The 27,998-nt window shown below is 47.5% G+C and overlaps 1 protein-coding gene across 4 annotated transcripts; it reads right to left on the reverse strand.

Annotated features, from left to right (window-relative positions):
• Positions 1–805: 805 nt before the first annotated feature.
• HIPK1 (homeodomain interacting protein kinase 1) lies at positions 806–26,533 on the reverse strand. 4 transcript variants are annotated; one of them, XM_032132870.1, is made up of 16 exons: positions 26,279–26,533; positions 24,245–25,322; positions 18,656–18,779; positions 16,575–16,694; positions 15,737–15,823; positions 14,715–14,899; positions 14,265–14,427; positions 13,674–13,896; positions 12,698–12,819; positions 10,973–11,107; positions 8,344–8,483; positions 8,008–8,190; positions 7,281–7,496; positions 6,771–7,009; positions 6,280–6,416; positions 806–5,346 (listed from the first exon to the last, which is right to left on the reverse strand). In XM_032132870.1, the coding sequence occupies exons 2-16, from the start codon at positions 25,318–25,320 to the stop codon at positions 4,861–4,863; spliced, it is 3,636 nt and encodes a 1,211-aa protein (XP_031988761.1). In that variant the 5' UTR covers positions 25,321–25,322; positions 26,279–26,533; the 3' UTR covers positions 806–4,860. The 4 variants fall into 4 exon arrangements, with proteins under 4 accessions (XP_031988761.1, XP_031988760.1, XP_031988764.1 ...); XM_032132869.1 differs by having other exon boundaries at positions 8,344–8,486; XM_032132873.1 differs by lacking the exon at positions 10,973–11,107.
• Between the last annotated feature and the right edge of the window lie 1,465 nt (positions 26,534–27,998).

Genomic DNA, 27,998 nt, shown 5'->3' on the forward strand with positions numbered 1-27,998 from the left:
GCCGCGAGGATGGGGCTGCGTGCGGGGCGCAGGGAGCGCCGCAGGAGCCCTGGGCGACAGAAGGACAGGTCCTCATGAGCCGTGATGTGGGGACAGCCCGTGGGACAGCAGAGATGTCCAAGGGCAGCGGCCAACCTGAGCCTCGGCCTTGTCCAGGTCTGGTGGAGGCAAAGTTAGACCAGCACCGTGGGCACCAGCCCCAAGCCTGTGTCCCGTCCGAGCCCGTGTCCCCTCCGAGCCCGTGTCCCCCATGTCCTGGCTGCAGAGCCGGCAGCTCCTGCCCGGCTCCCCGTGCCGAGGTCCTGCGGATCCCCCTGGGCAGAGCCATCGGGGCCAGAGCTGGGACCGGGCAGGTTGGGCACTGCCGGAGCTGCCCGGCCACTCGCCGGCCTCTGGAGCCGCTTGCCCGAGGTGACCCAAGGGCTGGTGTGGGGCCGCTTGGCAGCTGCCACAGCCCCCGGACGGGGTCAGCCCAGGTGTGGTGTGATGGTGGGTGGATGGATGGATGGATGGATGGACGGACGGACGGACACTGCAGCTCCAGGCCCTGGCTGCAGCCGGGCCCGCGGTGCTGCGCCGGGGCGAGTGTGCCATCTAGTGCCGCTGCATCTGCCATCTGCCTCCCAAATCCGCATCCGGGATCCACAGCCCGCATCCAAATCCCGCACCCACATCCCGGATCTGCGTCCCATATCCGCATCCCACTCCCATACCCTGGGTCTGCATCCCGCACCATCGATAGCTCATTCTGGATATCCCCAAACCCCTCTCCCACCCCGCTTAACAGACCAAGTGACCAAATGAATAGAGTACAGAAAATTAACCCTTTTTATTGATGCATTGCAATTGTTCTACATTTTTACCATATTATGTAGAAAATACTTAAAATACAAGCTACTTTGTAAAACCAAAGACAAACATTGAATCCAAAGATAAACTATGTTTTCACAATGGACCCTTCTCCCATATAGTTAGTATTAAATTTTTAAATATCTATTTCTTTTGTTAAAATGATTTTTACATACCCCCTAAGTACATCAGCAATACAAACATAGATCAGTAATTGTCAGAAACTACCTGTATCTAGCGGCTTGTAAAAAGGAAGAGCACAACCATAAAAGAAAGTTAAATTTTACACAGTAACTAGCATATCAAATACATTTAATAAAGTAGGAATTCCATTGCAATATCAAGGATTCAAGCAGAAATACTAACATTACATATAATGTACTGCTACATGTAGTGAGATAGATATAGTTCAAGCTGAATCTGAAATCACACATTATATATAAAGTTTAGCAACAAACAACCATGTGGACATGCGGCACCATTCAGAAGTTTAAATAAAATAAAAAAAAGAAAGCAGGGCTGTGCCAATCCTGTCATTTAGAAGCAATTTAGTTTCATGTACTAAAAGAAATTGCTGAGTCAGAGGTAAATTACTGCATCCCATCAATTAGGTGCTAAGCAGGAAAGCCTCAGGAGTTGCCTCTGCAGGGGCTATCACAGCTGCAAATACAGGTCAGGTAAGAGAAAACTGATTGAACAGCTCAAGAATCACACAGACAAACCTAGCTGGGACCACGGCTATCAAATATTCCAAAGGTGAATCCCAAACTAGTTGTAAAGAAAAGGATGCCAATTCCTATCCAGAGATAGCAGATTTCTCTCCAAAAATGTGTAGTGGGCTCTGACAATGAGGAGAGTCAATTCTTGAACCCAATTTGAGGCTGGATATGCAAGGGAAGAAGGGATGTATCTCCTTAGAGCAGAACACAATACACCTAAACTGGGCATCATATAGTGGGGCCAGACTGGGAGGCCCTGGCCCTGCTGGGGTGGGGTTTGCTGTGTATCACAGAGGAACTCTGGGGTATTGACAGCTTGTTCCAAATGAAGCACGTTTGATTTTACCTACGCCATTTCCATCTCATCCTCCTGGTTCCAACACTTCTGGGAACTCGGGCAGTGGAGGAGATGACTCCGTGCTTTGGGAATACATTTGATTGGGATTAATTGTGTTACAAGGTCTCTAAATGGACATTTTAAGCTGCTTTTTTTAGGGAGAAGTGGGCAAGTTCTCAAAATTATTAGCAGATTTTGCTAGAGGTCTTTAGGGTTTTTTTTTTCCTGTTAGTGAAGTGTTTTCCATGAAGTCCTATTTGTGAAACAGGGAGTTGGAGCTTGGTTTGCCTTTCGGTGGAAAGGCACAACTCTGTACCCAAGAGGTATCTCAAGGCAAGTACTGAACACAAGCAATGTCAAAAAAAGCAAGAAAGTGCCTACAGCAACAAACAGCATCGTTTGCAGCAACGATGTGGCACAGCAAGGTTGGTTTTCCGCACGCTCACGGAAGTGCTCCGACTACAAACACACTGAACATCAATGTGGGCTAATGCTACCGTCCAGTTCCACAGCCCTCCATCCCTCCCTCAGTCCATCCATCTCAGGCCAGTCCAGACTTCCTTCTAGCAGGAATGTGGGCTTGCAGAAATGACTTGGGCATCTCTTGCCACAGCCCGGTCAGGACCGGCCTCCTTCCCACTGGGACGGAACATAAACTGGGGTTCAAGGTTACCAAACCTCTTATTGCTGCAGTAACACGACCGCTGGAACCAGTTTATATCATCCTTTTGGACAAGATACTTTATGTGTTAGATGAGAAATAATTCCTAGTACAAGGGACCCAAGAAAACAAAGTGTAGTCCAAAACCTGCACTGATTATCCAAAGTGAGTATTTCCTCTGAACACTAACCAGGGCTACAGCTGACAGACCTTCCCAACAACTCCACATTAGCAGTAGCATTATAAAACTTTTTAATGGTATTATGTGCTTTACAGCAGGCTCTCTTTGGTATAAATATTCTATCACCAAGCTAGCAATATTTTACACGACACGTCTGCTATTCCTGTGGGGGAAGGTAACGCCACACTAAACCTAATAAAAGTGATTGCACGTATTTAATCACTTCTGCAATATTAGACTGAACATTCCAATGCATTCCCAGCACTACCTTATTCGAAATGCACTGACAGACACTAACAGTACATGTGCCATTTCAAGGGAAAGCTTCAAGGGGACATCGCTTCACTGGGAACAAGAACGGAGCTCGGATGAGAGCGGTGACAGGGAGAGGGCTCTGCACCATCCTGCTGCTCTGGCTGGGGAAAGCTGGGTGGGTGAATTGCTTCAATTCGACGGGGGCTTGCTGGTCCCTCGTAAGGCAAGCTCACTGTAAACTCTAGTCACACTACATCATCATTTAAGGCACTACAATAAGGGGACACACCAAACAACTCTTCATCACACATACCTGTGCAAAACAAATCCAAGGTATCCTTTCCTCTCGTGAAGCTCTACTCCTCTCTCAGTGCTACAGTGATGAGCTCTAACCATTGCATTATATCACATACATTCCAACATGAATCAATTCATTTTGGTTTAAATACAAAGGATACAACACTTCCATCCCCAGGAACGTTTAAGAATTAGACAAACACTAAGTACAGAGTTCAAGTATAATCACTACACATTTTGATTACAAAGACAGAACATTTGGGGTTAGCAGGAAGTTTTGCCTGTTATATTTTTCTAATCAATATGTACATATTTCATTTTCTGTAAAATATTAAAACACCACCAATACAAAACTTCTAAAATAGTTTTAAATTCAGTAATAAACTTTAAAATCTGGATTTTTTTTCCTTTTTTCTTTTTCTTTCTCTTTTTTTGTCTTGTTTTTTCTCTTTTTTTTTTTGGTTGCAATTCCTACATGCACGTACTGTTTACAAGTCTTGTTAAGAGCGCTTTAGAGTAGCTGCTGACATATCCAGGAGGATACGCTCACAGGAGTATAAAAAGCTGTACACATCAATACAGTGATGTTTCATTGTATTTCAAATTCATCTCCCTCCTAAATGAATCACGTGAGGCAAAATATTAAGAAAAACAGAACAAAGCAAAGCCCTGTGCTTCTGTGAAGGAATCCAGCTCCATTATAGGGCCAGCATCTAATAAGCTGCAGAAACCAAATTTTAGAGCAATGCTGCACTATTCACTCTCAACTGGAGATAACAACAACACCCTGACAGAGCCGCTGAGCTCTGTCACACAGTGAGATCCTGAATGCAGTTTGAACCACTTAGAAGAATTCTGCAATGAACACAACAAAAATTCAGCTGGGTTGTGGAGAATTTTCGAGAAAACAAAGCAGACTCCAAGGTTTACAGGACTCCTGAATGTATCGTGTTGCTGGTATAAGGCAGCTGCCTCTACCAGTCCTTAAACAAAGCAGAGGAGTAAACAAAACACCTTTGACAGAAACATATATGGAGATGTAATGGCTTTTGCAGAACCAGCAATTTGTTAAAGACAACGTGAATTAGAGAACAGATGTTAAAATAGTAAATCTGATTTTAAAACTGCCCCAGCAACGTAATGAGATAAACATGCACTACATTTTTAGTGGCAATGTGTATTTGTGCAAGCTGCTAAAATAGAATCTGCAAATCTTTTTAAGTTACACAAGTTAAAAAAGACATCAGGATCTGTCGTCCAAGACACTGATTTGACACCCCTTTTGATTAGCACAACAGAACAATTTTAAATAAATGTGACCATGAATTTTTTAAAAGCATCTATAAAAAGTAAGTAAAATTTTAAAACTTAATTAGTGACCCTCGTACTGGTAACAAAGCATGCTGCTCAGTTAGAGACTGAACTCACCAGAGACATTTGGGAACAACATACAACCAGATCAGGGAGAAACATGAACCAGGCAGTCATTCCCAGGCAAAGGTTCACCTGAAATCCTTCTCCAACCTCTCCGGCCCATCGCAGGACAGTGCTTTACTGGGAACTACAAGTAGGAGTACTGGTTGATCTTGGTGGGGCTCAGCGGGTATCCAGTGTAAATAGCAGATCCTCTGGAAGCACCAATATAGGACTGGGGAGCGAACTGGTGTTGGTACTGGGCGGGGGGGACGTTGGCAGACGTCAGCAGGCTGGGCCCCACGCTGACAGGGACCTGGTGCACCAGGGTGCTGGGGTGGGCAGCGTAGGTGGTGTGGCGCGACGAGCCCTGAGGGGAGAACAGGTGGGCGATGGAGGTGGTGGAGCCCAGCGTGGCCGCAGTGGTGGGGGCATAAGTGTACATGTGGGGCTGGCTGGACAGGTGGGCACTGGCCGTGGCTGCTGCCAGGTGGGGATGCACTGGGCTGCTGTGCTGGAACGTGTAGGGAGCCTGAGAAATCGTTGACGTGAGGGGGGCCACGTAAGCTTGCTGCCGGCGTGGGACAGCGTTTCCACTTCTCTCCTGGGAGGCCAGCACTGTGGTTTGCTGGTTCTGCAGGGGAAGGAGTAAATGAGGTCAGTGGTCATGCTCAGGTGAGCAAGGGGCAGCCAGAGCCCCCCGACTGACACCTCCATCCCACCTGACACACGTGCAGACCCTCCCTCGTGACGCCCTCCCGCAGATCTGAGAAGGGTGACTGCAGTTCCATGGCGACAAAGGTTACGCTTGCTCTCCACAGTGGGGTCAAACTGCCACTCCTGGGGGACCACAGCTGGACAAGCGCAGGCAGGTCCTAGATCTGACCCAGCCCCAGAACTCCTCACACATCTACTCCTCTGCACCTTGGCAGGGTGGCAGCTTGCGGGGGCTGCCCCATTTTAGCACAAAAAAACCTGTCTGGTGCCCATGCCAGAAGGGAACTGCACGGGTAACACTCCCTCTCCTCTGAGAGGCTGCTGCAATGTGACCCAGAGATCAAGAGTCCTGACACAAAATGAAGTGAAACCAAACTTTGAATTGAAATATTCAAAGATGTCGGGTGCTAACTGCTAGTGTGAAAGTCCAGTCTTAATCTCCTGGTTGGACTTCTGTGAGGTCTAAAGAAAGGTAAAGAACTAAAGAATTTCTTCATACTGTGCCTCTAATTCAACAGCTGGATCTTGGTGTCACCCTCCCACCTGAGTGGCAAGAAGGACCTGCTGTAAGACAGGTGTGACAAGGAGCACAAAGAGAGACTATGGACATAACCACACCTCCTTCTCCTGCTCTCTGGTACAGGAACAAATCCTTTGCCTTGAGAAACTTTCCCTGTACTCCCCACAAAGTCTGTCCTACCCTGCACGACCCCAGGACAGAATCAGCTCCAAAGAATTAGCACTTGCAGCTATTGATCCTCTTGCAACCCAGCCCTTCTTCTCCCTGCCTTACACATTTCTAAAGCAGTTCTAAAGCATCCCCAAGGCCAGCAGAGGCAGGCAGACTCACCTGGCTGAGGTTGAGGGGCTGCACGCCGTTGGTGACCACGCGGTGGGAGCGGTACCCCGTGGGTGTGATGCAGCATCCTGACGACTGCCCGCTCACTGAGGCCACTGGCTTGCTCTTACTGGTGCTGCTCAGGATGCCTGGAAGATGTCACAAGCTTAGTCCACTTCTCCCCTTCCCACGCTGGTGGTAACCAGCTCTGGGCACTGAACTGACTGTTTCTGTCACAGAGACTTTGCTTTCATTACGATTTCAAATGTGACTAAGAAACCATCAGGAATGTTTACAGATCTTTCTAAATGCAGCCAAATGTGAATGAAAGGTAAATCTATCCAGGACTATGAAAACAGACCAAGGCTTTCAGAACAGCAGCTGTGAAACCTGAAGCTGAGAAAGACCCAATGTGGAAAGTCCAAAACTGTGAGGATGAATGTGTCAGGGACAGGAGAGCACCTGAGCCTTGGCAAAGCCCCTGAGCACCCTGAGATACCCACCTGAAGCCTGGGTGGCCACAATGCAGTCATTGAGCTGCGTTTTCAGGGGCGGCACGATGATGGTCCGGGAGCTGGAGCTGTCAGCAGCGGCTCTGCTGGGCAGCTCCAGGGCCCCCCCAGTGCTCCTGAGCGAGGACAGGGGGTCTGGGGCATAGGGGCTGCTCAGGGACGAGTCAGAGTCAGGGGAGTCGTTAACAGTGACGTAGCTGATGACGTTGGATCTCTGCTTCATACCCAAACTGCAGGGAAAAAAAGACAAAATGCAAATGGAAAACATTCTAGCTTTGCCCACCAGGTTACAGATCTCCCTCTGGGATCTCACACCCTCCCTCCTTGTCAAATTAAATTCGGATTAACTACAGGCACAATGACACGGAGATGTGATGGAGAATATTCTGTCTTATGCAGCTCTTCTGAGCCTGCCCAGGGCTCACACATCGTGTTCCCCACTCTCCCTGATGCCTGAGCTGAGCCCAGCACAGCCCAGCACCGGTTAAATGAACATCCCACCTGGCAGGTTTGTATTTGCTGTCCTCTTCTTCATCAGTGTCGCTGCGGATGGTGATGACACTGACAGGGGGGCTTGGAGTGTCAGGGATCACGATGGGCTGGTGCTGCTCCTGCACGGGGACGAGCACGTTGGAGGAGGAGGAGGTGGAGCGCAGGGGGCTGCTCCCAATCAGAGAGTACACTTGGGTGGGCACAGGCTCTAGAGATGAGCTGGGCCTGCAGGAAAAGCACAGCAGGATTCAGCTCCAGGTCAGAGGCTGGGACAAACAGCATTAGGAACATACAAGCAGCAGCTTCTTCAAGTACATAAACAGAACCTCAGTGCAGACACTCAAACAGCAAAGTGCCACAAACACAGCCAAAGGCACTCAGGGCTGCTCTGAATGGGACTGATCCACCTGAACACTGCCAGAAACCTGCCACACCTCGTCCTGTCACTTGCATTGCTATTGCACCAACACCCCATGAGTGTAAGACCCCTCAGTAAGGACAGCAAAGCACTTGATCAATCATGTCCCTGCACTCACTGCAATTAATATAATTTAAATCAGTGACTACAGCACGAAGGCTTTTTCCAGGACATCTTGAAATGCAATTGTAGCACAATAAAGTTACACTCTCAATGCCTCTGTGATCAGAAGACACATTTTTCTCACCATAAAGGCAACCTCCACAAACAAACTCATGGCTTTTCTAGGACTGGGAAAGGAAGCAATGGAATCCTTACTTGGCTGTGCTCGGTGCTGGCTGCTTGTTCTTCTTTGCTGGCACATTGCTGCTCTGCTGCTGCCTCACAACATGAGCAACCCCAACATTCAGAGGCTGTGCTGTGGCCAGTGTCACGTGGTTGGTCAGCAGAGATGGCTGTTGCATGAGAGTGCTGTACTGATTTCCATGGGAATGTGCATTCCTGGGGCAGAGAAAACACAAGAGACCCAAATCCCATGACTACACTGCAGGAACCATGAGCTGCACCGAGCCCCTGAGGGGAAGGGAGACATTCTGGGCACGGTGATGGATGAATTCCCACTTGGCAGGGAGCTGGAGCCCCTGCAACCCTTACCTCCAGTCGGCCAACTGCTGGCTGCTGCCGATGGTCTCTGGGATCACGGCCGCCGGCTGAACAGAGTTGTGCAAAGCAACCCCTGGGAGCTGCTGCCAGGTGGAAGGGAGCAGGATCTGCTGGGTTCCCCCCGGCCAGGCCTGCTGCAAAACAACAAACACAGACACGAGGCTCACTAGGCTTCAGTTCCTGCAGGGGCAGGCAGAGATTTGTCCAAGCAATAAATGCACTGGGGTGGATTGTTAGCTTGCAGAGGTACAGCTCATCTTTGCACGTTTTCCCAAGAACAAGAAAACCAGAGGAATGAGCTTCCCCAACATTTTGCTGATCTCTTTTATCACTGCTGTCATCTGGAGAGAACAGTGTTTATATCATGCTGCACATGCAGCCAGGCATTGCACTGCCAGGCGCAGCAGCAGTGCTCGGGACTCTTTCTGAACATAAACTTACACCACTGTTCTGCTGAAAGGTCCCAAAATATTAAACCAATTTGGTCCTTTCTGCTTTTCTGCCTTGCAGGGCTCACACTGAGAGATCTGAGATTTGTGGTATTATTGTGGAAATTCACCCACCTCAACTGAAGCATTTAAGAAAAGCCACACTGAGAGATAATTTAGTTACATGAAGGCAGGTTCAATTCATTAATATTATCAATGTTCCTGTCCAAATAAATTTGACAGTGTAATATTTCCATGATTTTGATAATGTGGCTTTCTCTCTTGCAGCTTAAACTGCAAAATCTGCTGTTTTAAATTCAATGTTTCTGCAAGTAACAGATCCACTTAGTACAAATACCAGTTCCGAACAAGAAGCCTTCAAAGCAGAGAGCTGCTAAAACCTCTGCCAACATAAGCAGAATAATAATGATGATAATAATAATAACAACAACATTGAAAAAATAAAAAATAAAAAGAGAAATATGTTAAAAGTCACACCATGCGTCTTTCCAAAAGCCAACACCTGCACAAGACAAAGCAGAGAGTTTAATACAGCAAGATATAAATTCCCAATGAGAGGCAGAAATCGGGCCTTCCAAGCGACGAACTGTTTTGACAGAGGAAGGACAAAAATATGCAAAGCTGAGCAAATGGCTAATGCAAACTCAGGGGAAGCAGCAAGGGAGAAGTGTCGGAAGCACTAAAGGTGAGCAAATTCACGCCAAAGGCTCCCAGAATCCAAAGAGAACTAGTCAAGTCCTCCAGAGAAACTCAGAATGCAGGCTCAGAGTCTGGAGACAGCCGGCTCTGATCTCCACTGCTGTACAGGGGAGTTGAACCTCAAGTCCACTGCACACACACAGCAGAATAGAATTTGCCTGTTGAATCAAAGCCCAAATACACTTTGGAAAACATCACTAACAACTCACTTGTGTCCCAAGCTCTGCTACAGCCACCCCTTGCTGTTTTTGGAGCCCAGATTGCGGCCTTTCAGCAATCAAAATCCAACAGGAGGAAAGAAGAAGCACCCCTGGGTCTGTTTAGCTCAGAGCTGTGACCAGGAGAACCCCACTCTCCTGCCTTCCCATCCTCAGAACCAGGGAGCAGCTCACTTGGTTCACAAGAACTCAAATGAGTGGGTTTAAATTTCAGGACAGGTATGACTTGAGCAAATTCCACTTCAGCAGAGGCCTCCCTCTCGGAAGAAAATGACATTCAAACTACCACTTTAAAGCCACAAGAAACAACATGGTTCACACAATGGAATGTGCTTTGAAGGACACGTGAGGATACCAGCACTTCAGTGCACTGCACTGTTTTCATAAGCTTCACTGATCTGATTCTGGAGTTTTACAATGACTTCTTTGTGGCACTTGCAAAGTTGTTCTGATGCAGGTGCCAGAATACAGAAGAGGACAATTTTGCAAACATACACTTCTTAAAGGTGTGTTCGTTCTCTTCCCCCATTCTTTTTTAGAATTGTTCCAAATGACCTAAAAGCTACCTATTGCCATTTTGGATACTAGAGCTCACCTTTAATTTCAACCAAGGAATAAATATCAACTGAAAGTATCTGTGAAGAACAGAATCTTTATCTGGATGAAGCAAGCTACGTGCGATTGGCTATAAATAACAAAAGGCCAGAAAATTATTGTCAATGTTCAACAGAGGTTAAGAGAAATCAACTGCTAAAGCAATACATTAAAGAATTTGCTGTCATTAGAGATTTTAGCCTGTGTTTAGTGATCTGAAACATTTCTCCATACAAAGCAGCTTTACACGTGTTGGAAAAAAAAATATGGAGCTAACTTGCCAAGTAGGTCAAATTCTGGCCATCCAGGTACCTGTAGCAGAGTCAAGCTAAAGACTGATTCCTTTGTATTCCACAATCAAAAGGCAAAGATAGGAGAGTAAGCGAAGAACAAGAACGATTACAACTCTTCTAGGGTCTATTTTAGAAGAGCTTTCAATACTAGGCTAGCAAAGGGAATAGTCAATGGATCTGGATTCTTTACAGAGCCACACTAAACGTCAGAGTCAGACAGTGCTTCAGCAATGTTGGGGAGGAAAACAACAAGACATTAAGATGTAGCAAGAACACAGCCACAAGATGGCACATGCTTCCATGCCCTCTGCAAGTCTAAGTTAAAACAAAAACTCAGTTAGTGAACACAATCAAGGGAGGCAATTACCAGTACTGCAGCCGTCTGTTCGACCAGCGCCGGCCGGCCGGCTGCGCAGTTCAGGGTAAAGGGCACCGCATACTGCGGCGTGATGGTGGCTACTTGAGGATGAAGAGTTGCTACCATTAGTGGTGTACAGCTTCCCTGAAATGTAGATCAGGCAGTGAGTGAAACACACGAGCTGAGGCAGGTAAGTGCAGGTCAGTGCGTTGGGCAGCAGGGCCAGGCGAGGGGCACCGCGCTGGCGCTCTGCAGCGCGGGAGGGAAGGGATGCACCGACACCAACACCAACACCCAGACCCTGCAGCTCCTCCACAGGCACTTACACGGCCCTGAGGACAGCACGAGGAGCTGGGAATCTGGGAACCACATGCCCAGTGACACAGTTCAAAAGTCAAAATGAGTTGGGGAAAAATTTGGAGACGGGACCTCTCCAATGAGACAGTTCAAAAGTCAAAATGAGCTGGGGAAAAATTTGGGGATGGGATCTCTCTGACGACACAGCTCAGAAGCCAAGGTGAGTTCAGCTACTGGCACTTTACTGGATCCCAGAGGGCAAGTGACAGCCACACTGCACTAGCCATGGCACAGACTGCACCCTGGGCAGCTCCCTGCACTTGCTGTCAGACCTTCGAATCCACACACGGAACTCTTGAGAAAAGGTAAACTATGGGATTTCATGGAATGCACAGCAGGTCTTTTGTGGCATGAAAGAGCAAAGTTATCTGTGATGAAACCACCCAGACATGTATTAGTCCCTCAAATGTCTAATTCAAATCAGATTGTTGTTGTACAATTTGCACTCTTGGATTCAGGTGGGCCTTCAAGTGGATTCTGCTTTCTGGATGCTGTGACCTGTATCCTTAATGCTAAAGAAACCAGCAATCACAGAATGCCACCAAAATATTTGGACTGAACAAACTAAAAATTACTCCTCTGCAAGAAGGTCACTAAGTGCAATATACTGCCTGGAGAGTAAAACTAACAGAGTATGTGTTAATGCCAGCAGAAATGAAAACTATGCAAATAAATAAAAAATGCACTTAATTATAAAGGCAACTACAAATTTTCAGTGAATAGAACTTGTGAATCACTGGGCACTTATTGTATATTAAAGGATTACTTTTAGGAAATCAAAATGGTTTTAATTTATGACACATTACAATATTTAAAACAGCATTTTTAGAATGATTTGTGAATTTTGGTATTGCATGTTGCTTAAACTGCAAACTGCAGAAACAGATATGTCATTGCTACACATTAATTCACACTAAGAATGTAACTAGCTGAGAAGGATTCAGAAATAATTGTGTTGATTTAAAGATGAAATTTTAGCATGAGTAATCTATGTCGTCACCTCTGTTTACTGGGATCTCACTTCTCACAGCAATGACTTCTCCTGCCACGTTTTTAAAGTGTAGGCAAAAATGACCAGCACTGCCTGTAAGGCAGTGTCCATGCCTGGAAAAATACAGCCTGTTTTTAGCAGCTGAAAAACACATAATTATTCCCATTATTAAATCAAACTCCTAAAATCAGGGAGGTACAGGACATAAAATAGCTCAGACTTGAAATATTCCAGAAAAACAAAACAAAACAAGAAAACACTGTCTTAGAAGTGACCTGCATTTAACCTTTCAGAGTGTCCTGAGAACCCCCTGTGCTCAGGCAGGTTCTCCTGCATGGTGGAATTGCAGTTGAGCCTATGGGGGGGTTTTGGAGTGGCTTTTTTACCTGTGTGAGAACTCCAGACTGGATCTGCAGTGGCTGTGCTGCAGGTGCTTGTGGCACAATTGGGACAGCATTTTCCATCCTGACTGGGAACCCAGAATGCTTTGTAGTTGCCTGAAGTCCAGCTGTGGAGGACAAGACACATCACTAAGCTGCTTTATTTTTCTTTCTTTCATTTGTTTCCAAAAATCAAATTCCTACCAGGTAAGGGCAGAGGATAGAGTCAGATTAAGGGATAGAAAAGCTTTGACAGAATCCCAGTAAAACACCAGCTGAAGTAAATACTTCTGCATCCTGGGATCCTGAAGAGCCATGACAACAGCCAGCCCTCACCAGCTCAGCTCTGGGGAGTCTGGTTTGCAGAAACCAGACACCTAATCCAAGCTGCTTGAGACAAGTTCAGAGTTCAAGCCTTACACTGGCAGTTCCCATATCACAAATAACCCTCCAGACTAAGACAATCCAGCTATCAGCATAACTGCAGAACCCTGAGGATGAACAGAGGCACGAACAGAGCTCAGCCTGTGCTAAGATCACTGACCCACAACCTGTGACAATCTGCTGGTAGCAAAAACTTGCATCAGGGCTGTGAACTGAGGCTCAAACGCCAGATATTTCTCTTGAGATAACAAACACAGCAAGACACTGATTTTCAGGCAGGTCTGGCTCCTCTGTTCCCTGCTTTCTGTGGAATGCTGCTGTGTTCAGTTTGGGGGGAAAAACTGGTTGAGCAAGCAGCTAGAGCCTGCAACCCAGGCAGGCAAGATCCTGTCACCTGTTCCAGCACGACCTGGAAGAGGATCAAGCTGTCTGCACATGTCTGACCTGGTTCTGCACTTACATCTGATGCAAGAGCCCCGTGTGACACCCACAGAGAGCTCTTCTCAAGTCAGGGTTTTTTTCAGTTTAGTGCAAATCACAACTTCTCCTGCCTTAACTGACTGAAACCACAGGATCCCACAAAGGGTTCTCCGCTTACTTTGAAAAGCAGGGGGACAAACAATGAAGGTTTGCTGGAAGGGGTCTGTCTGTGTGCAGATCTGGGTGGTTCCAGGCTGCAAGGAAACGCTCTGCTGAGCCACTCCTGCCACTGGGGCTGCAGAGGATGGGTACAGGGCAGACTGGTAGTTGAGGAGGGAGACGTCCGAGTTGGCCAGGGAAAGGGTAGCAGCAGCAGTGGAATTGGAAGCCAACACACTGGCCTAGGAAAATAAAACAAACAAAAAATTATTTATCTCTTGTAATCTTATCTCTCTTTGTTATAAAACAAACAGCAGGAACCATCAATATTAAACTAGGAGGAAAACACCTGGAAAATGTTTGAGGTAAAAGGCTTAAGACAACACAGAACAAAAAAACATGAATTGCACCAACTTTACTTAATGTTGCTGAACCGACAGACAAATTTTCAATACATGAAGTAAACAGGCTCCTTGGCCTGAGTTTTGGAAAATTAGGCTTTGAGACAAGATCACAAATTTTGGAAAGTAGTTTAAATTTTGGCCTGAAGGCACCCAATTAGCCTACTCTGTGTCTTTGATCAGGACAAAATAGGTGAAAGATGCTATACCTGGTTGTGTACTGTGTTGAGCTGGTTGTTAAAGCTCATTGTCAGGTTTGTGCTTGTGTTAGGAGCAACGTGAGTGGTGAAAGGGCTCTTGATCTGATTCACTGTATCATACATGTTCACTCTTCTCTTGCAGATCTCCATGTTCTGAAAGCAAGATTTCACACTGGAACAGAACGACAGAAGGAAAACATCAGATTTGTAAAAACAGGACAGAGATGTGACAGATTCCCAACTTCATGCACGTGCTTTAGGTTCAAGTTCTTTTAAACCAACAAAGAATGTCCTAAAACATGAAAAGGAAGCTTATGAACACTCCATTCCTTACACATGCAATTGCTATTTTCAGATCAGCTAGGAACTGCAGAAAACAGCACTGACAGAAAGCTGGGAAGTGGTGTTCTGTGTTTCCAGTAAATCCTGAAACAAAACAACCCATCCAAGGGAGCTTACTGGTTACTGTGGGGGAAGTCCAGCAGATGTGTCATTGTAACAAACGAATGGTTCAAAGTCTTCAGTGGAGTAATTCTCTTATCTGCATCAATTGTCAACATTTTCTTCAACAAATCAATGTATTCCCTTCGGTCAGCCTTCTCTGCCAACATGTCTGTCCCTTCTAAGTCTGTAGACATATTCACCTGGAAAATCAAATGGGAGCAGTTCACACAAACATCAAATTAATTGCCTAACAATTCAATGACTTCACATCCCACAGAAATATTTATTAAGCATTTCTGTCTCTTAGCCAGACTCATTTCAGGTTTTACAGTGCTAACACACCACCTTCCCTTGCTCATTCTATGAGAGAAAGTCAAACTTGCACGTGGAATTTTCTTCTCAACAGGAGTTGGTCTATTCAAAGGGATCAACCAAGCTTCATTCTCCACTCCCTGGCAAAATGCCCTCACATTTTGGGGGAATCTATAAGGGGCTGGCAAGCCAGAATGATTCCACCTTCTCTGCACAGATGTAGCCTGATGCTAACAGCTACAAAAGCGATAGAAAATTGATATTTAAAATTTAAGGCCTCATGATATTAAAACCACTCAGATATTCCTTCATTTTACCTCTAAAGAGAGAATGAAAATAAGAATTATCTGTAGTTCTTGTCAATATTTCTGAAGAATAACAAGAGGTTTAATCCTACAAACACATTTGAAGGGGCTCAGCTCTCCTACTGCTCCACTATACTGAGAACAGGCTGGGTACGCTCCTGTCTAGCACACTGAGGCCTAAGAAAACACAAAACATTTCAAACAGGTTCATAATTAACATTTTGACTGTGTTTAATCCACTGATTTCTGATGCAAATTAGCACCATGGTAAACCTACATCAGTGCTCTGAACTGCCAGTGGAAGAGGACTGACTGCTCCAGCACAGGAGCCTCATTTTTAGAGATCTCCCAAAAAATTAAAATTACTAAATTAAGTGTGAAAAACTAATGAGTTATCAGTGTCCCAAGATCCCCACACACCTGCGCCATATCATCCAAACAGTTGAATATATATTTCCGAGCTTCTTTTGATTTTATTCCTGTTTCCAACTCATGTTCTTCTGGAGTCTATAGAAGAAAACATTCATATAAATGGAGATACTGCATATTGATAAGGAAAAAGCAACAAGAAATTGCTGAGGCAAATGATCATTTGCTGCTTTCAGACACACCACAGACCAGCAGGTCAAACCCAAACAGCCCTGGGATCCCATTTCCTCAGCTGGAAAGATCATTCATTGAAAGCTGAATTAACAACAGGATGACTTCATTTCAAGGCTTCCTTAGGTAGCGCATTAGCCAAAAGAACTGAAGGTTTCTGATTTAGGAAGAGAGGAGGCTATAAATATTCAAAATCCCTCTTCCACAAAGAAGAAAGGCAAAATTCCCTTCTTTTTGCTGCTCAGCTTTCAAGGCAAATCAGGCCTAAATCCCATTCTTTTCTGTCCTCTGCCAACCCATAACCAGATGCCTGTTAAACTAACGAAACCATCACAAAATACTCTGTATTTTACTGGTTGTATTGTCAGGAGATGACAACAAGATGACACACTTCCCTGAGAATGAGCAGCCCATAATAAGCACCCATTATCTCAATGACTGAACACCCACTCTTTGCTGGTGCTATCATGCACAGCTGCTATTGTTAGAGCAGCACCAGGAGCTCTGCACAGCTCCTGCAATCACAGACCCCAAATCAGCCACGTTTCAAAGCCAATCCTCACTCACGATGTTTTCACAGCACACCAAAACTGGGTGGGAATTTCTATCGAGTCCTCAATGAACAAAAGGGAATAGGAGATGGAAGAGACAGACAAACCTTGAGCCTCCACAGTGGGTATCCCAAATTTGGATCTCTGTTAAAAAACCTGCTTGTTTTCGTTCCTGCACTGAGAAGATACTCCGCTGGAAGGCCTTGAGTTTGTGAAATATAACGAATCTAGGAAAGAAAATTACAAGAGTGAGCACTCCCAATATAAAGAATTCATAGCTAATGAGGTAATTAACAGCCAGGTTTGTTCACAGCTAATAGGAAATTACCTGTAAAGAAAGAATGCCCAGATATGTAAATCTGCAAAATGAAAGGGACCATCTCAAGTATTTATAAAGCCACTTTTGCAATCACGCAAAAATCTTGGTTTTTAAATACATTTCTCTTATTTTAAGGAAATTTGGTTTTTGCTAAAGTATATGTAAGCAGACTGTAGGTTTCTAAGACAATGAGCAGTGTAAGAATTACACATTTTGAGGGAAAAATACCACTGAATTTAACACGTACATATATATAATTAAAGGCATAATTATCCAAGCAACATTGCTGTGCTTGCCTACACAGTACTCTAGGCACACAATTTCAGAATAATGTCGTGGCAAAGCTCTCACTGACCAAGAAACCAAGACCAAATATCCTCAAACACATTTAGTATACTTATTTTTACATGTAAAAAATATGGCTCAGAAATTTGGAAGATGCACCTGAATCCTTGTGATGGTATTGATAAGACACTGGTGAAGAGAGAACAAATAAAAAGGTATGCTCAAAAGGAAAGAAAATAGCAAATTTATGAAAAACTCCACAGTATTAAGGTAACTACACCTTGATCAAACCATCAATTACAGGTCCTTTAGCATTCCTTATTTGCCAAACTCCTGCTATGCCACTGTGCCGAAACAGCTTGTGATTACATGAATTTATGGGCTCACTTTTCAATTAAGCCAAGGTGGATCTAAGTGTCTGCAGGTGAATATTTCTTGTATCTACACAGTAGTTCAGGTCACACTTCTGTTTTTACGAGACATAACTCTTGCTTTACAGCCAAAGGGTTTTTAAAAAAATAGCTGTAAATCCCATCCCAGTCCATGAACTCATTCCGGGAGAGGTCCTCTCACAAGTTCCACCCCAGCTTTCACTTGCTGCTGCAGAATCTCAGAAAACATGAAAGCCAAGTCATCCCCAGTCTTCAAGGGAAATTCAGACATCAAAATCAACCCCATGAAGTCACACCTCACGCAGGCCTGCAAAATCCTGTCATTAAGCAATGGAAAAAGCAGCTCCTCCCCAGCCACCTACATGAGCAGATAAGGTTCTCAGAATTACACAAAACTCAGTGCACAAGGAAACCACCAGGCCCTACCTCAGCTACTTTCTAACTCATTCTGCTCATTAAGGCACCACTGTGTTTCCTTTGGAAATTTACAGTGCTGGGAAGACACATGACAAGGAAGTTTTCAAACTTAGTAAGTTTTCATGTATTTTATCACATAAGGAAAACCATACCAAGCACTGTAACAAGATCCCACCACAAAAACCCCAGTGGAAAAGCTACTCTGAAAAAAAACCTCTCTCATAGACTTTTTGTCCTTTTATAGGCACTGACGAGGCCAGGTAATAATGCCAAGTATCCTCAGAAAGGACTAATTAGATCAAGATGCCTCTCAGAGTCTTGCCCTTGGATTCCAAAGACAGCTTGAGGCTCACACTTTGCATAAAAACTGAGGGTTGCTGTAGGTATTAACAGGGCAGGAATGATAGGCTTGCTGTGTCCCCACATGGAAAAACTGCCCTCATGGTGAAATTACAGAGGGTGTTCCACGTCAGGACACACACACCTCATTTCTGCTTTGGCAGGAAGGTGTTTCAACATTTTGGGTTTGGAAACCAGGGCTTAAATGCAAATTGGCCCCTTTTTTGGACAGGATACACTCAGCTCAAGTGAAAATACACACAACTCCGTGCTCCCTGCCCAGAGACAATGGGAATATCACAGAGAGAAAATGAGCTCAGACAACAGCAATGTGCACCAACAAAAGCTGATGCGGGACACAGGGGGTGCAGGAGGGGTTTGAACACAGAAAATTGTGCTTTCATGTGAAAATCCCACATCCCCCACGTGCTCTCACCTGATCGTACTCAGATGCTCCTGGATACAGAGGCCAGCCCAGAAACAGCTCAGCTATGACACAGCCCAGTGACCACATGTCAATGGCTTCACAGAATGGCAAACCCAGGATGATCTCAGGAGCTCTGGTAAGGGAAAAAGAAAGAAAAAGCCAAAGTCAAATCTTTTACTCTGAAAGCTGCATTTCTTCCTTATAAACCACTCTGCATAAAGCCCCTCCACGCTCAAGTAAACCTGTGTGAATATGAATTATTCACTTTAAAGCAGAAGTTGTTTCCTGGGGTGGCCTAATGGACCCCAACCTTTTTATCACTTATTGGATTCTTTTATTGCCACGGTGCCCCCCAGCTCCTAGGAAGCCTTTAAATGACAGTTGCATGAAGTTACTCCTCGAGTAATCAGTTTAATTACACTTGACAGCATGTGAGGTGTCCCTGAGACAGCACACAGCACCACAGAATTATCAATGCTGGGAGAGACCTTCAAGACCATCTAGCCCAGCCAATCCTAACAGAATTGGGAAGAAAAGCTCTGGCAAACAGAGACTTCTCTGGGAGAAGGTCTTGAGACCGTGGGTAAGCAGCTGCAGGAGGCTGCCTGCTTCATGTGGGAAAGAAGAGCACCTGCAGAGCCAGGAAAAGGAGCTCCTCAGAGAGCTGCTGGGTTTCTATCAGCAGGTTTCATGCAGGGTTTGCTCAGAGAGTTTCGAGTTTAAAATGGATGCAGAGAGCCCAGCTGGAGGTTGTGTTTCAGGTTTCTGTGCACTCAACCACACCTAATGCAAAATGTACCTGTCTGGCCCAGCCTTCATGGGGAGGTGATAAAAAAAACTCACACTCCAAGCAGGGTTGGCTTCTCTAACAGGTTGGAATTTCAGGGAGATTTCTGTCTGGAGCTGACTCATAACACAGAAGGATGTTTTAGTACAGCTCTTCACCTACACAGAGTTCTGAAACAAACTGAGGCTGTTCTGGCAGGAGAAATTCTGGTCCTACATTTGCATAGAGCACAAAACCCCAGGTGCTGCAAACCCCAAGTGAGCGGGTGAGCTGGTGTGGGAATTTACTCTGGAAAGTACAGGAAATATGAAAGCCTTGACCTTCATCATGCATAACTAACACGAGAGCAAAGGAAGACAGAAAAGCTCTAAACTCCAGGCTATTCATTTCCTGGTCATGCCCCAGGGCTCGTGTGGCATTTCTGGTGTTACACTGTGGACACTTCAGTTGTTAAAAAAGCCTCTGAAACCAGTTCTGATCCCTCTACAGAATTCTAAAAACCAGGGCTTGCATAACGTACAGGTGTCAGTAAATTTGACACTCACCCCCCTCGACTGCTCAACCTCCCAACTGTTTGTTCATGGCAAGAAGTGACTCCCCAGTTAATCACCCTTTGTGCCTCGGTGACACAGATACACCTTTTGTTTTAGGTGTCTACACAGGTGTCTCCAAAACAAAGGCACTCAGCCCAGCTGCTCAGGCACAAGGCACCTGAGAAAGGACAAGATCAGAGAAGGACAGGTTGGACTGAGCTTGGAGCAACCTGGCATAGTGGAAGGTGTCCCTGCCCATGGCAGGGGTGGGATGAGATGACCTTTAAGCCCCCTTCCAATCCAGACTAGCCTGGGATTCTATAATAAAGATAAATTGCTGAACCAGCTGACTGTTGCAGTGAGGTTGCATTTATTCTCTATTATCCAGATTCTGTTATGTCTGAGCCCCAAAAACCAGAGCCACGATACACCTTCAGTAATCAGAATAACAGATTACTCAAGCTAAGACATAATGACACTCTCTACTCAACACTGATCTCTTTCTACCTTCTCATTTGGCTGTTCCTGGCAGTTGTTGACTTTGAAAACGTTTCTCATATGTGAAAATATAAAATGATTATGCAAACACGAGCAGAAGCTGATATTTGAATGCTCAGTGTCCCGCTAAACATTTATATTTTAAGGAAATATGCTAGAATAGATACAACTTTCTACAGGCTAAGAGGTGCAAACCAAAGGAATCTCTTTCCTCACAAGCAGAAAAAATACAATTCATACAATCACACAGGATTTTCAGAGCCCCCCTTGCCATTATTCTATGAGACATCATCAACAAACTGTACTGCCCCTCTTGACTGTCCCGATGCAGGAATTTCCAATTCAGAAAGGACCCAGACCTGTCATATAAGGAATGCTGCATGCATTTGGACTGGCAAACAAACTAAAATATAGACAGCTTGTGGAATATGCAGAGCATGCTAATCCTTCAAAAGTGTGTTAAAAAACCCCCACCAATTCTAATGGAAACAGAGATTTGTGGCAGTTTGTTGGTCTTTAACTCCACCATGGAATAGACTTATGTATTCCTAAATCTCAGTACCATCATGATAGCATGTTGAAGTCTTGTATTTTATTCCCTGCAACTAAGTAAATGAACTTCTCATGAGCCACCTGATTTCATTCTGATTGCAGGACAGGGCTGGGAAATCACAATTTGTCTCATCTCCTTTTACACCACTGCAATTAGCAGCCTTATGAGATGTGAGCTGAACCAGGACAGCAGGCAGAGGTCACTTCCATAGCTGCTCTGTCGGAGATTAAAGTGATTTTACCATCTTAAGCTCTTTGAAATAAAATCAACAACACTCTTTGCACAGATGCTTGCCAAGCACTGCCTCCCAAAGCTGACAAATACACTCAGGCACTCTCAGAAGAGAAAGGATTCACAGCAGCCACTCCAAGACTCCCTCCCAGCATTTCCAAACACCCCATGTTTACACCTGTGCCTTGGGAGGCTGGGAACACAAAGCCTGTGCAAGTGCAGCAATGCAGGGAACAGCAGGGCCACCACAGAGCTGGATTAGCAGAGTTAGACTTGGCAGCAGGCACTGCTGCTCCCCAGGCCAGGATGGCTGGGACAGAAGTAGGTCATGGAGCCCAAAGCAGAGGTGAGAAATGGATACTCCTGAACTCTGCAGCTCCCCCAACGCTCAGGGCCACCTTCTCATGGCCCAAATTGTCCAGTCCTACAGTCTGTGCTCTACACTGGCCCACAGGCAGCACCAGGAGGCAGGGAGCTGAGAAAAACCCCCAGGATGGCTGTACTCACATATAACAGGACATGAGTTAACCCCACTCTGTACAGCAGGGAGATCAGTACTCCAGGGATTTTTTTATTTCTGCAAGCTGTTTCCTTCCATTCATCCTCCCCAAGAACAAAAGCAACCTCACCTGAGGAATTCTTGCAAAAACATCCTAGAACTGCCACAGAAACTGTTCACTGCAAAGAGCTGACCTACTCCTACTCCATGCTGAGCTTCAGAGCCAAAGAATTCTTCACAGGCACTTCTACTCACTCTTTGAAGTGTGAGCAGTAGAACTGCCCCTCCTGAGTGGGGCCATGCAGCAGAGGCAGCAGCAGCAGTGTCTGTGGAAAAGGGATCCTGCCTCAGCCCTAACACACCTGTCCTGACAAACCCAGTGTGACATCCCAACGGGACAATGCTGCTGGAGCTGCACACAGAGCAAGGTGTCCACTGCCAGCAGGACAGCCAGACCCTGAGAAAGCAGGGCTGTTGGACAGGATGACCTCCAGCAGCACAGACTGCTTAATAAATTAATAAAGGAAGACTTTTTTTCCTCAAGGATACATAAATCAGAAAATCCATCTTACAGCACCCAAGTGTGGCTGGTTTAGAGGTCTCTACAGCAGACAGAGGTTAGTGTCAGTAACAGGGATTGAAAGCCAAAAAGTGAGCACAGAGAAGTTTATTTTTTATAGCTGACAGAGAACCCTATGAAGACTTGGTCTACACTGCTTCATTAAACACAGCATTGAAGAAATTTCCAACTTGGAACTCATCTGAACACTAATTTAATGTGAATATGGGTAAAGCAATCCAGTTCTCCCACAACAAGCTGGTTTCTGTGCCATCTCCGTAAATTCCTAGAGTATGGATTTTAGTAATCATCACCATTAGACTAATTACATATCACTAAATACTAGATTTCCACATCACAGCATTCTTCACTTCAGTCAAGCAGACAGTCCAACGCCACCTAATCCCAGGTTATTTGCCTTTCTGGCAGAGTCAGTCACCCCAGGGAGCTGGAAGGGGCTGGGAGTCCAGTGCCCCACACACAGACGGAGCAGAAATTTCCCTCCCTGCAGCCCCTGGAAGATACTTATCACCCCTCACTGCTTTTCCTCAGCTAAATCTGCTTTCTGAGATACCAGAAACTGGAGAGCACCATGGGCCTCCACAAATTGCTTTGCTGACACATGTGGCAAGTCAGATAGAGCAGAATCTTGACCAGTGGTCACCTCTTTCCATGCAACAACAACAAAATTGATGATGTATTTTAGAGAGTGAGCATTTTTACAGAGCTGTGGGGCACAGGGGACAACTGTACTACAAAAAAAACCATAACAATCAATAGCTTAGAATTGGAAAGATTGGTGCCAACAAGCTGAGCAAAGATCATGAGCAACGGATTAAGTAAAGTCTGTATCACATGAAAGGAATGTCATGGAAAGCTGGTACTGGGTGTTAGAGTTAAAAAGAAAAACAACACAAAAACAAAGGGAGCAACAACACAGGGAGCATGAGGGATGAACAGAGCAAACCTACAATAAGCCAGGCTTTAAACTGAAGTGAGGAGCCAGGGAAGACATCAAACAGAGCAGAGACACAGGGTGGGGTGGAGCGTCTCAGTCCTGTCTGGTCCCAGCTGGAAGGACTAGATACTAGCTCTGAGTTTTGCGTCAAGTGAGCTCCCATTCCACCCAAAGCAACCCTGACAATACAGCACAGACTCTTCACGGCCCTTTGAAGCCAGAAGTTCTTCCTGCATCCATTTATTGAAGTCTGCTGCTACTTAAATTCAAATACACCCTTAACAGAGCCAAGCTGGAGGAATAATTGAAAGAAACAGCACAGCTTGCTTTATGCACAGTTTCTGAGTTTCAACGTTTCTGCCCATAGTTTATTTTTAATTCTTAGGCAGGAGTAGGGTAGAAGACATCTCTACATATTGCTAAGGGAAGCAGAGATCTATCTCATCACTGCTCTAAGGGAGCTGCAGGTCTCATGAAAGCATGACTTAGCCAGGGTTGACACAGGAAGTCATGTGCTCCTGAAGGGAGTTCAGACAAAGATGAAGAATCAGAAGAAACAAAAGCAAATAGAAATTGGCATCCCTTTGACTCCTCTCCCTTCTAAATGTCCACGGTTAATGGACTGGTTTCAGATCATGGCAAACAACCCAAAATCCACTACTTAACACTACCATACTGCTTCTCCAGTTTGCCACTTCATACAGCGTCACAAGCCAGTGGACAGGGTAAAATCAACTTAGTGCACTCATCTGGGGGAAAAGGAAGGTGCTGGGCTGCAGATTAGGCCGCCCTTGCAACGCAGACATTCTATTTATTTACATCCAACTTTTAGAAGAAATCTCCAGGAAACATGCAGAGCTGATCACTTCCTGCTGCCCCTCAGCTGGGGTTAGACAGAAGAGCTCAGTGTCTGCAGAAGGAACCCCCAGCCCCCAGCAGGATCAGCCTGACCTGGTTCAGTGAGCAAGGTCAGTGCTTACCTGTAATACCGTGACTGCAGGTACGTGGAGCACACGGCCTTGGACACGTGGCTGGCTGACCCAAAGTCTATCACCTTCACTCTGTAGGGCTGGCGTGCAGGATCCACCAACATGATGTTCTCTGGCTTCAAATCAGCGTGGATCAGACCCAAGCTCTTCAGCTTCATCAAGGCAGTAGCCACTTGCTGCAGGATGGGCCGGATGTATTTCAGGGGCAACGGACTGAACTTGTTTTGCTTTAAGAAATCATATAAGTTCTGTTCCAGCATCTCAAAGACAAGGCATGTATGATTCTTGTGTTGAAAGCACTCGTAGGAGCGGACGAAGTTGTACTCATCGGCATTCTCACTGCTCAGGCGAGACAGGATGCTCACCTCGATCTGGCCCTGCCGGGCGTAGGAAGGGTGGTTCTTCAGGATTTTGATGGCTACAATCTCCTTCGTGCTACGTTTCCAACATTTCGCCACCTGCCCGAACGTCCCTCGTCCCAGGAATTCCAAGACCTCATAGCTGTTGGTCATAGAGCACAGGATCTCATGCTGGACCAGCTGATAATCCCCCTCCCCACTGGAGCTGCTGCTTTTCGTGGTGACCGTGGTGGTCGTGGCCGCAGCACCCACCGCAGGTCTGTTTTGCAGCATGAGAGGTGGATGTTCCTCAATGATCTGCACACTACCGTTGCTGTCAACCTCTTCACTTTTCCTTTTTAATCCACATTTTTGGTATGGTTCCAGCAAAGAAACGTTGCTCCTGTGGGTGAGGGTCTGGCTGCTCTGGAAGGACGCTGTGGCGCTGCTGCCGGTGCTGTCAGCCGCGGTGACCACGATGTGCTCGACGGAGGGAGCGGGGAGAAGGAGGTTCTGGTCGTAGGCAGGGATGCTGAAATTGGCTACCTGATGAGAGGAGCTGGCTTGCCCTTGAGCTGCTGGGAGGTTTTTGCTGTGGGTATAATACTTGTCACTACTGCTCTGTCCTGAAACATCCCAGACAGACGGCTCCACTTTCAGTTTCTTGGCACTGCAGAAGGCACTCGAGGATACTGACGGAGGGGAGAACACCTGCAGCTGTGAGGCCATACCTGGAAAGGGAGAGGAGAACTCATTAGGGGCAGCAGATTGCGATGGACAAGATCCTCTATCCGCACAAAAACCAGAAAGACAAGTGTTTTTCTGAGCACCATATGTTGCCCACCACTGAGGAAGGGAACCTCTGGAACTGCTGCTCCTAAGCGCATCACCGAGTGAGACTGTGCAGTGGGATTACTGCATTTGAGAAACACACAGCTCTTTATCCAGCTCTCTAAGGGCTAAAGGAATTCCAGGACACGACAGGAATCACAGAATCAATTCGGTTGGAAAAGACCTCTGAGATCATCGAGTCCAACCTTGTGACCAAACACCTCCCCTCACCCAGACCAGAGCACTCAGTGCCATGTCCAGTTGCTCAAACACCTTCAGCGACGGTGACTCCACCACCTCCCTGGGCAGCCCGTTCCAATGTCTAACCAGTGAAGAAATTCCTCCTATTGTCAAACCTAAACCTCCCCTGGTGCAACTTGACGCTGTGTGCTCTTGTCCCGTCGTTCGTTACCCGGGAGAGACGCCCGACCCCCACCTGGCTACACCCTCCTTTCAGGGAGTTGCAGAGAGTGATAAGGTCGCTCCCGAGCCGCCTTTCCTCCACGCTAAAAAAAACCCCCAGTACTGAAGAAAACAATACTGAGGATCGGGAGAGCGCAGGAAGTGGGAAGACCCTGCGAGAATTACGATCCCGTCCCCAAGCCTGTTTCCCAGGCACTGTAAAAACAGAGTCGGTGGGAAACCCAAGCCCGACAGGCCCAACCTCCCCCAGGGACAGCGCCCGCCGCGCGGCCCGGAACGCCGGGACCGGAGCCCGCCGGGCCGGGCCGTTACCGGGGCTCAGGCCCGGCCCCGCCGCCGCCCCGGGCCCTCCCCGGCCCAGCACAGCCCCAGCGCGGGGGAAGGGGCGGGCCCCGGCCTGCCCGCCCTGCCGGGCCCCGCCGCCCGCACTCACCGCCGGTGGGGGGTTATCAGCCGCGGGCCGGACCTGCCTGGGGGACACGCGGGGGTGCGGAGCCCCGCAGCGGGCTCATCATAGCCCCGCCACGGCCGCCGGCCCGGCCCGCTCGGCCCGCGCTCGCCGGGGGGAGCCCTCAGGCCGCTTCGCCGCCGCCGCCAGGCTCCGCCGCGCCCTCACGGCCCGGCCGGGCTCCCCCCGCCCCGTCCCGCCGCCGCCCCGGGCCCGAGCGCCCCCGGCCCCGCCGCGCTCCCGCCGCCGCTCCGGGCCCCGAGCGCTCGCACAGGCCCAGCCAGCCGAGCCCCGAGCGGGCGAGCGCGCACGTGACCGCGGGGCGGGGCCGGCCGCAGGAAGCGCCGGGGCCCGAGCGGGGCGGGGCGGGGCGGGGCGGGGCGGGGCGGGCCCGACGGGACCGAGCCGGGCCGGGCCGGGCCGTGGGTGGCAGAGCAGGGCCCGGGCTCTGCTCCGGGGCCCGAGCGGGGCGGAGCGGGCCCGACGGGACCGAGCCGGGACCGAGCCGGGCCGGGCTGTGGGTGGCAGAGCAGGGCCCGGGCTCTGCTCCGGGGCCCGAGCGGGCCCGACGGGACCGAGCCGGGACAGAGCCGGGTCGGGCTGTGAGTGGCAGAGCAGGGCTCGGGCTCTGCTCCGGGGCCCGAGCGGGCCCGACGGGACCGAGCCGGGACAGAGCCGGGTCGGGCCGGGCTGTGGGTGGCAGAGCAGGGCCCGGGCTCTGCTCCGGGGCCCGAGCGGGGCGGGGCGAGCCCAACGGGACCGAGCCGGGACAGAGCCGGGCCGGGCCGAGCTGAGCTGAGGGTGGCAGAGCAGGGCCCGGGCTCTGCTCCGGGGCCCAGCGATGGCACCAGAGGAACGGGCAGGAACCGATGCCCGGGAAGTTCCACCTGAACATGAGGAAGAATTTTATCGTGCGGGAACAGATTGCCCAGAGAGGGTGTGGAGTCTCCCTCACTGGAGATATTCCAGAAGCATCTGGACACCATCCCGTGCCATGTGCTCTGCGATGGCCCTGCTGGAGCTGGGAGGCGGGACCAGGTCAAATGCTTCCAAGAAGGGATTTAGTCCAGTCAGGTCACCATCACCCATTCAAGAACTCCACAGGGTTTTAAATCAGCCTTTTCAAAGTTAGTGTTGCAGAGACATTTATTGGCTTTCTTGCAAAAGTTCACAACATTTAAAAATAACAATTACAAATACTCTTAACAAAATTCAGACTGAGAGTAGGTTTAGATTAGATACTGGTAAAAAACTCTTTATTCAGAGGGTGGTAAGGCCGTGGCAGAGACTCACAGAGAAGCCATGGAAGTGTTTAAGGCCAGGCTAGGTAGAGCTTGGAGCAACCTGGTGTAGTGGACGTTGTCCCTGCCCGTGCCAGGGGCTGGAACTTGATGGTCTTTAAGGTCCCTTCCAACCTAAACAATTCTGTGATTCTATGAAAACCTAATAAACTCTCACAGCTTCCTGTTTACATGAACAGCAGCACAAGTGTGAACCCCCTCCAGCAAAACACTGTTCAGGAGCTCTGTGCCCTCTGAGATAGGGAGGTCTCAGTCCTGCATGGGGGACTCATTTCTCTTGGCACAATTTTCTTCAGGCTTACAGTGACCTCCAAGACTGTGGAACATGATTCTCATCTTCCCCAGCACCTGCTCAGGAAGTCCCAGACTCCCCGAGCCAGAGCCAAGAGGCTCCTGGTCAAGGT

The sequence above is a fragment of the Corvus moneduloides genome, chromosome 24 (genome assembly GCF_009650955.1).
Source record: "Corvus moneduloides isolate bCorMon1 chromosome 24, bCorMon1.pri, whole genome shotgun sequence".
Taxonomy (NCBI): Eukaryota; Metazoa; Chordata; class Aves; order Passeriformes; family Corvidae; genus Corvus; species Corvus moneduloides.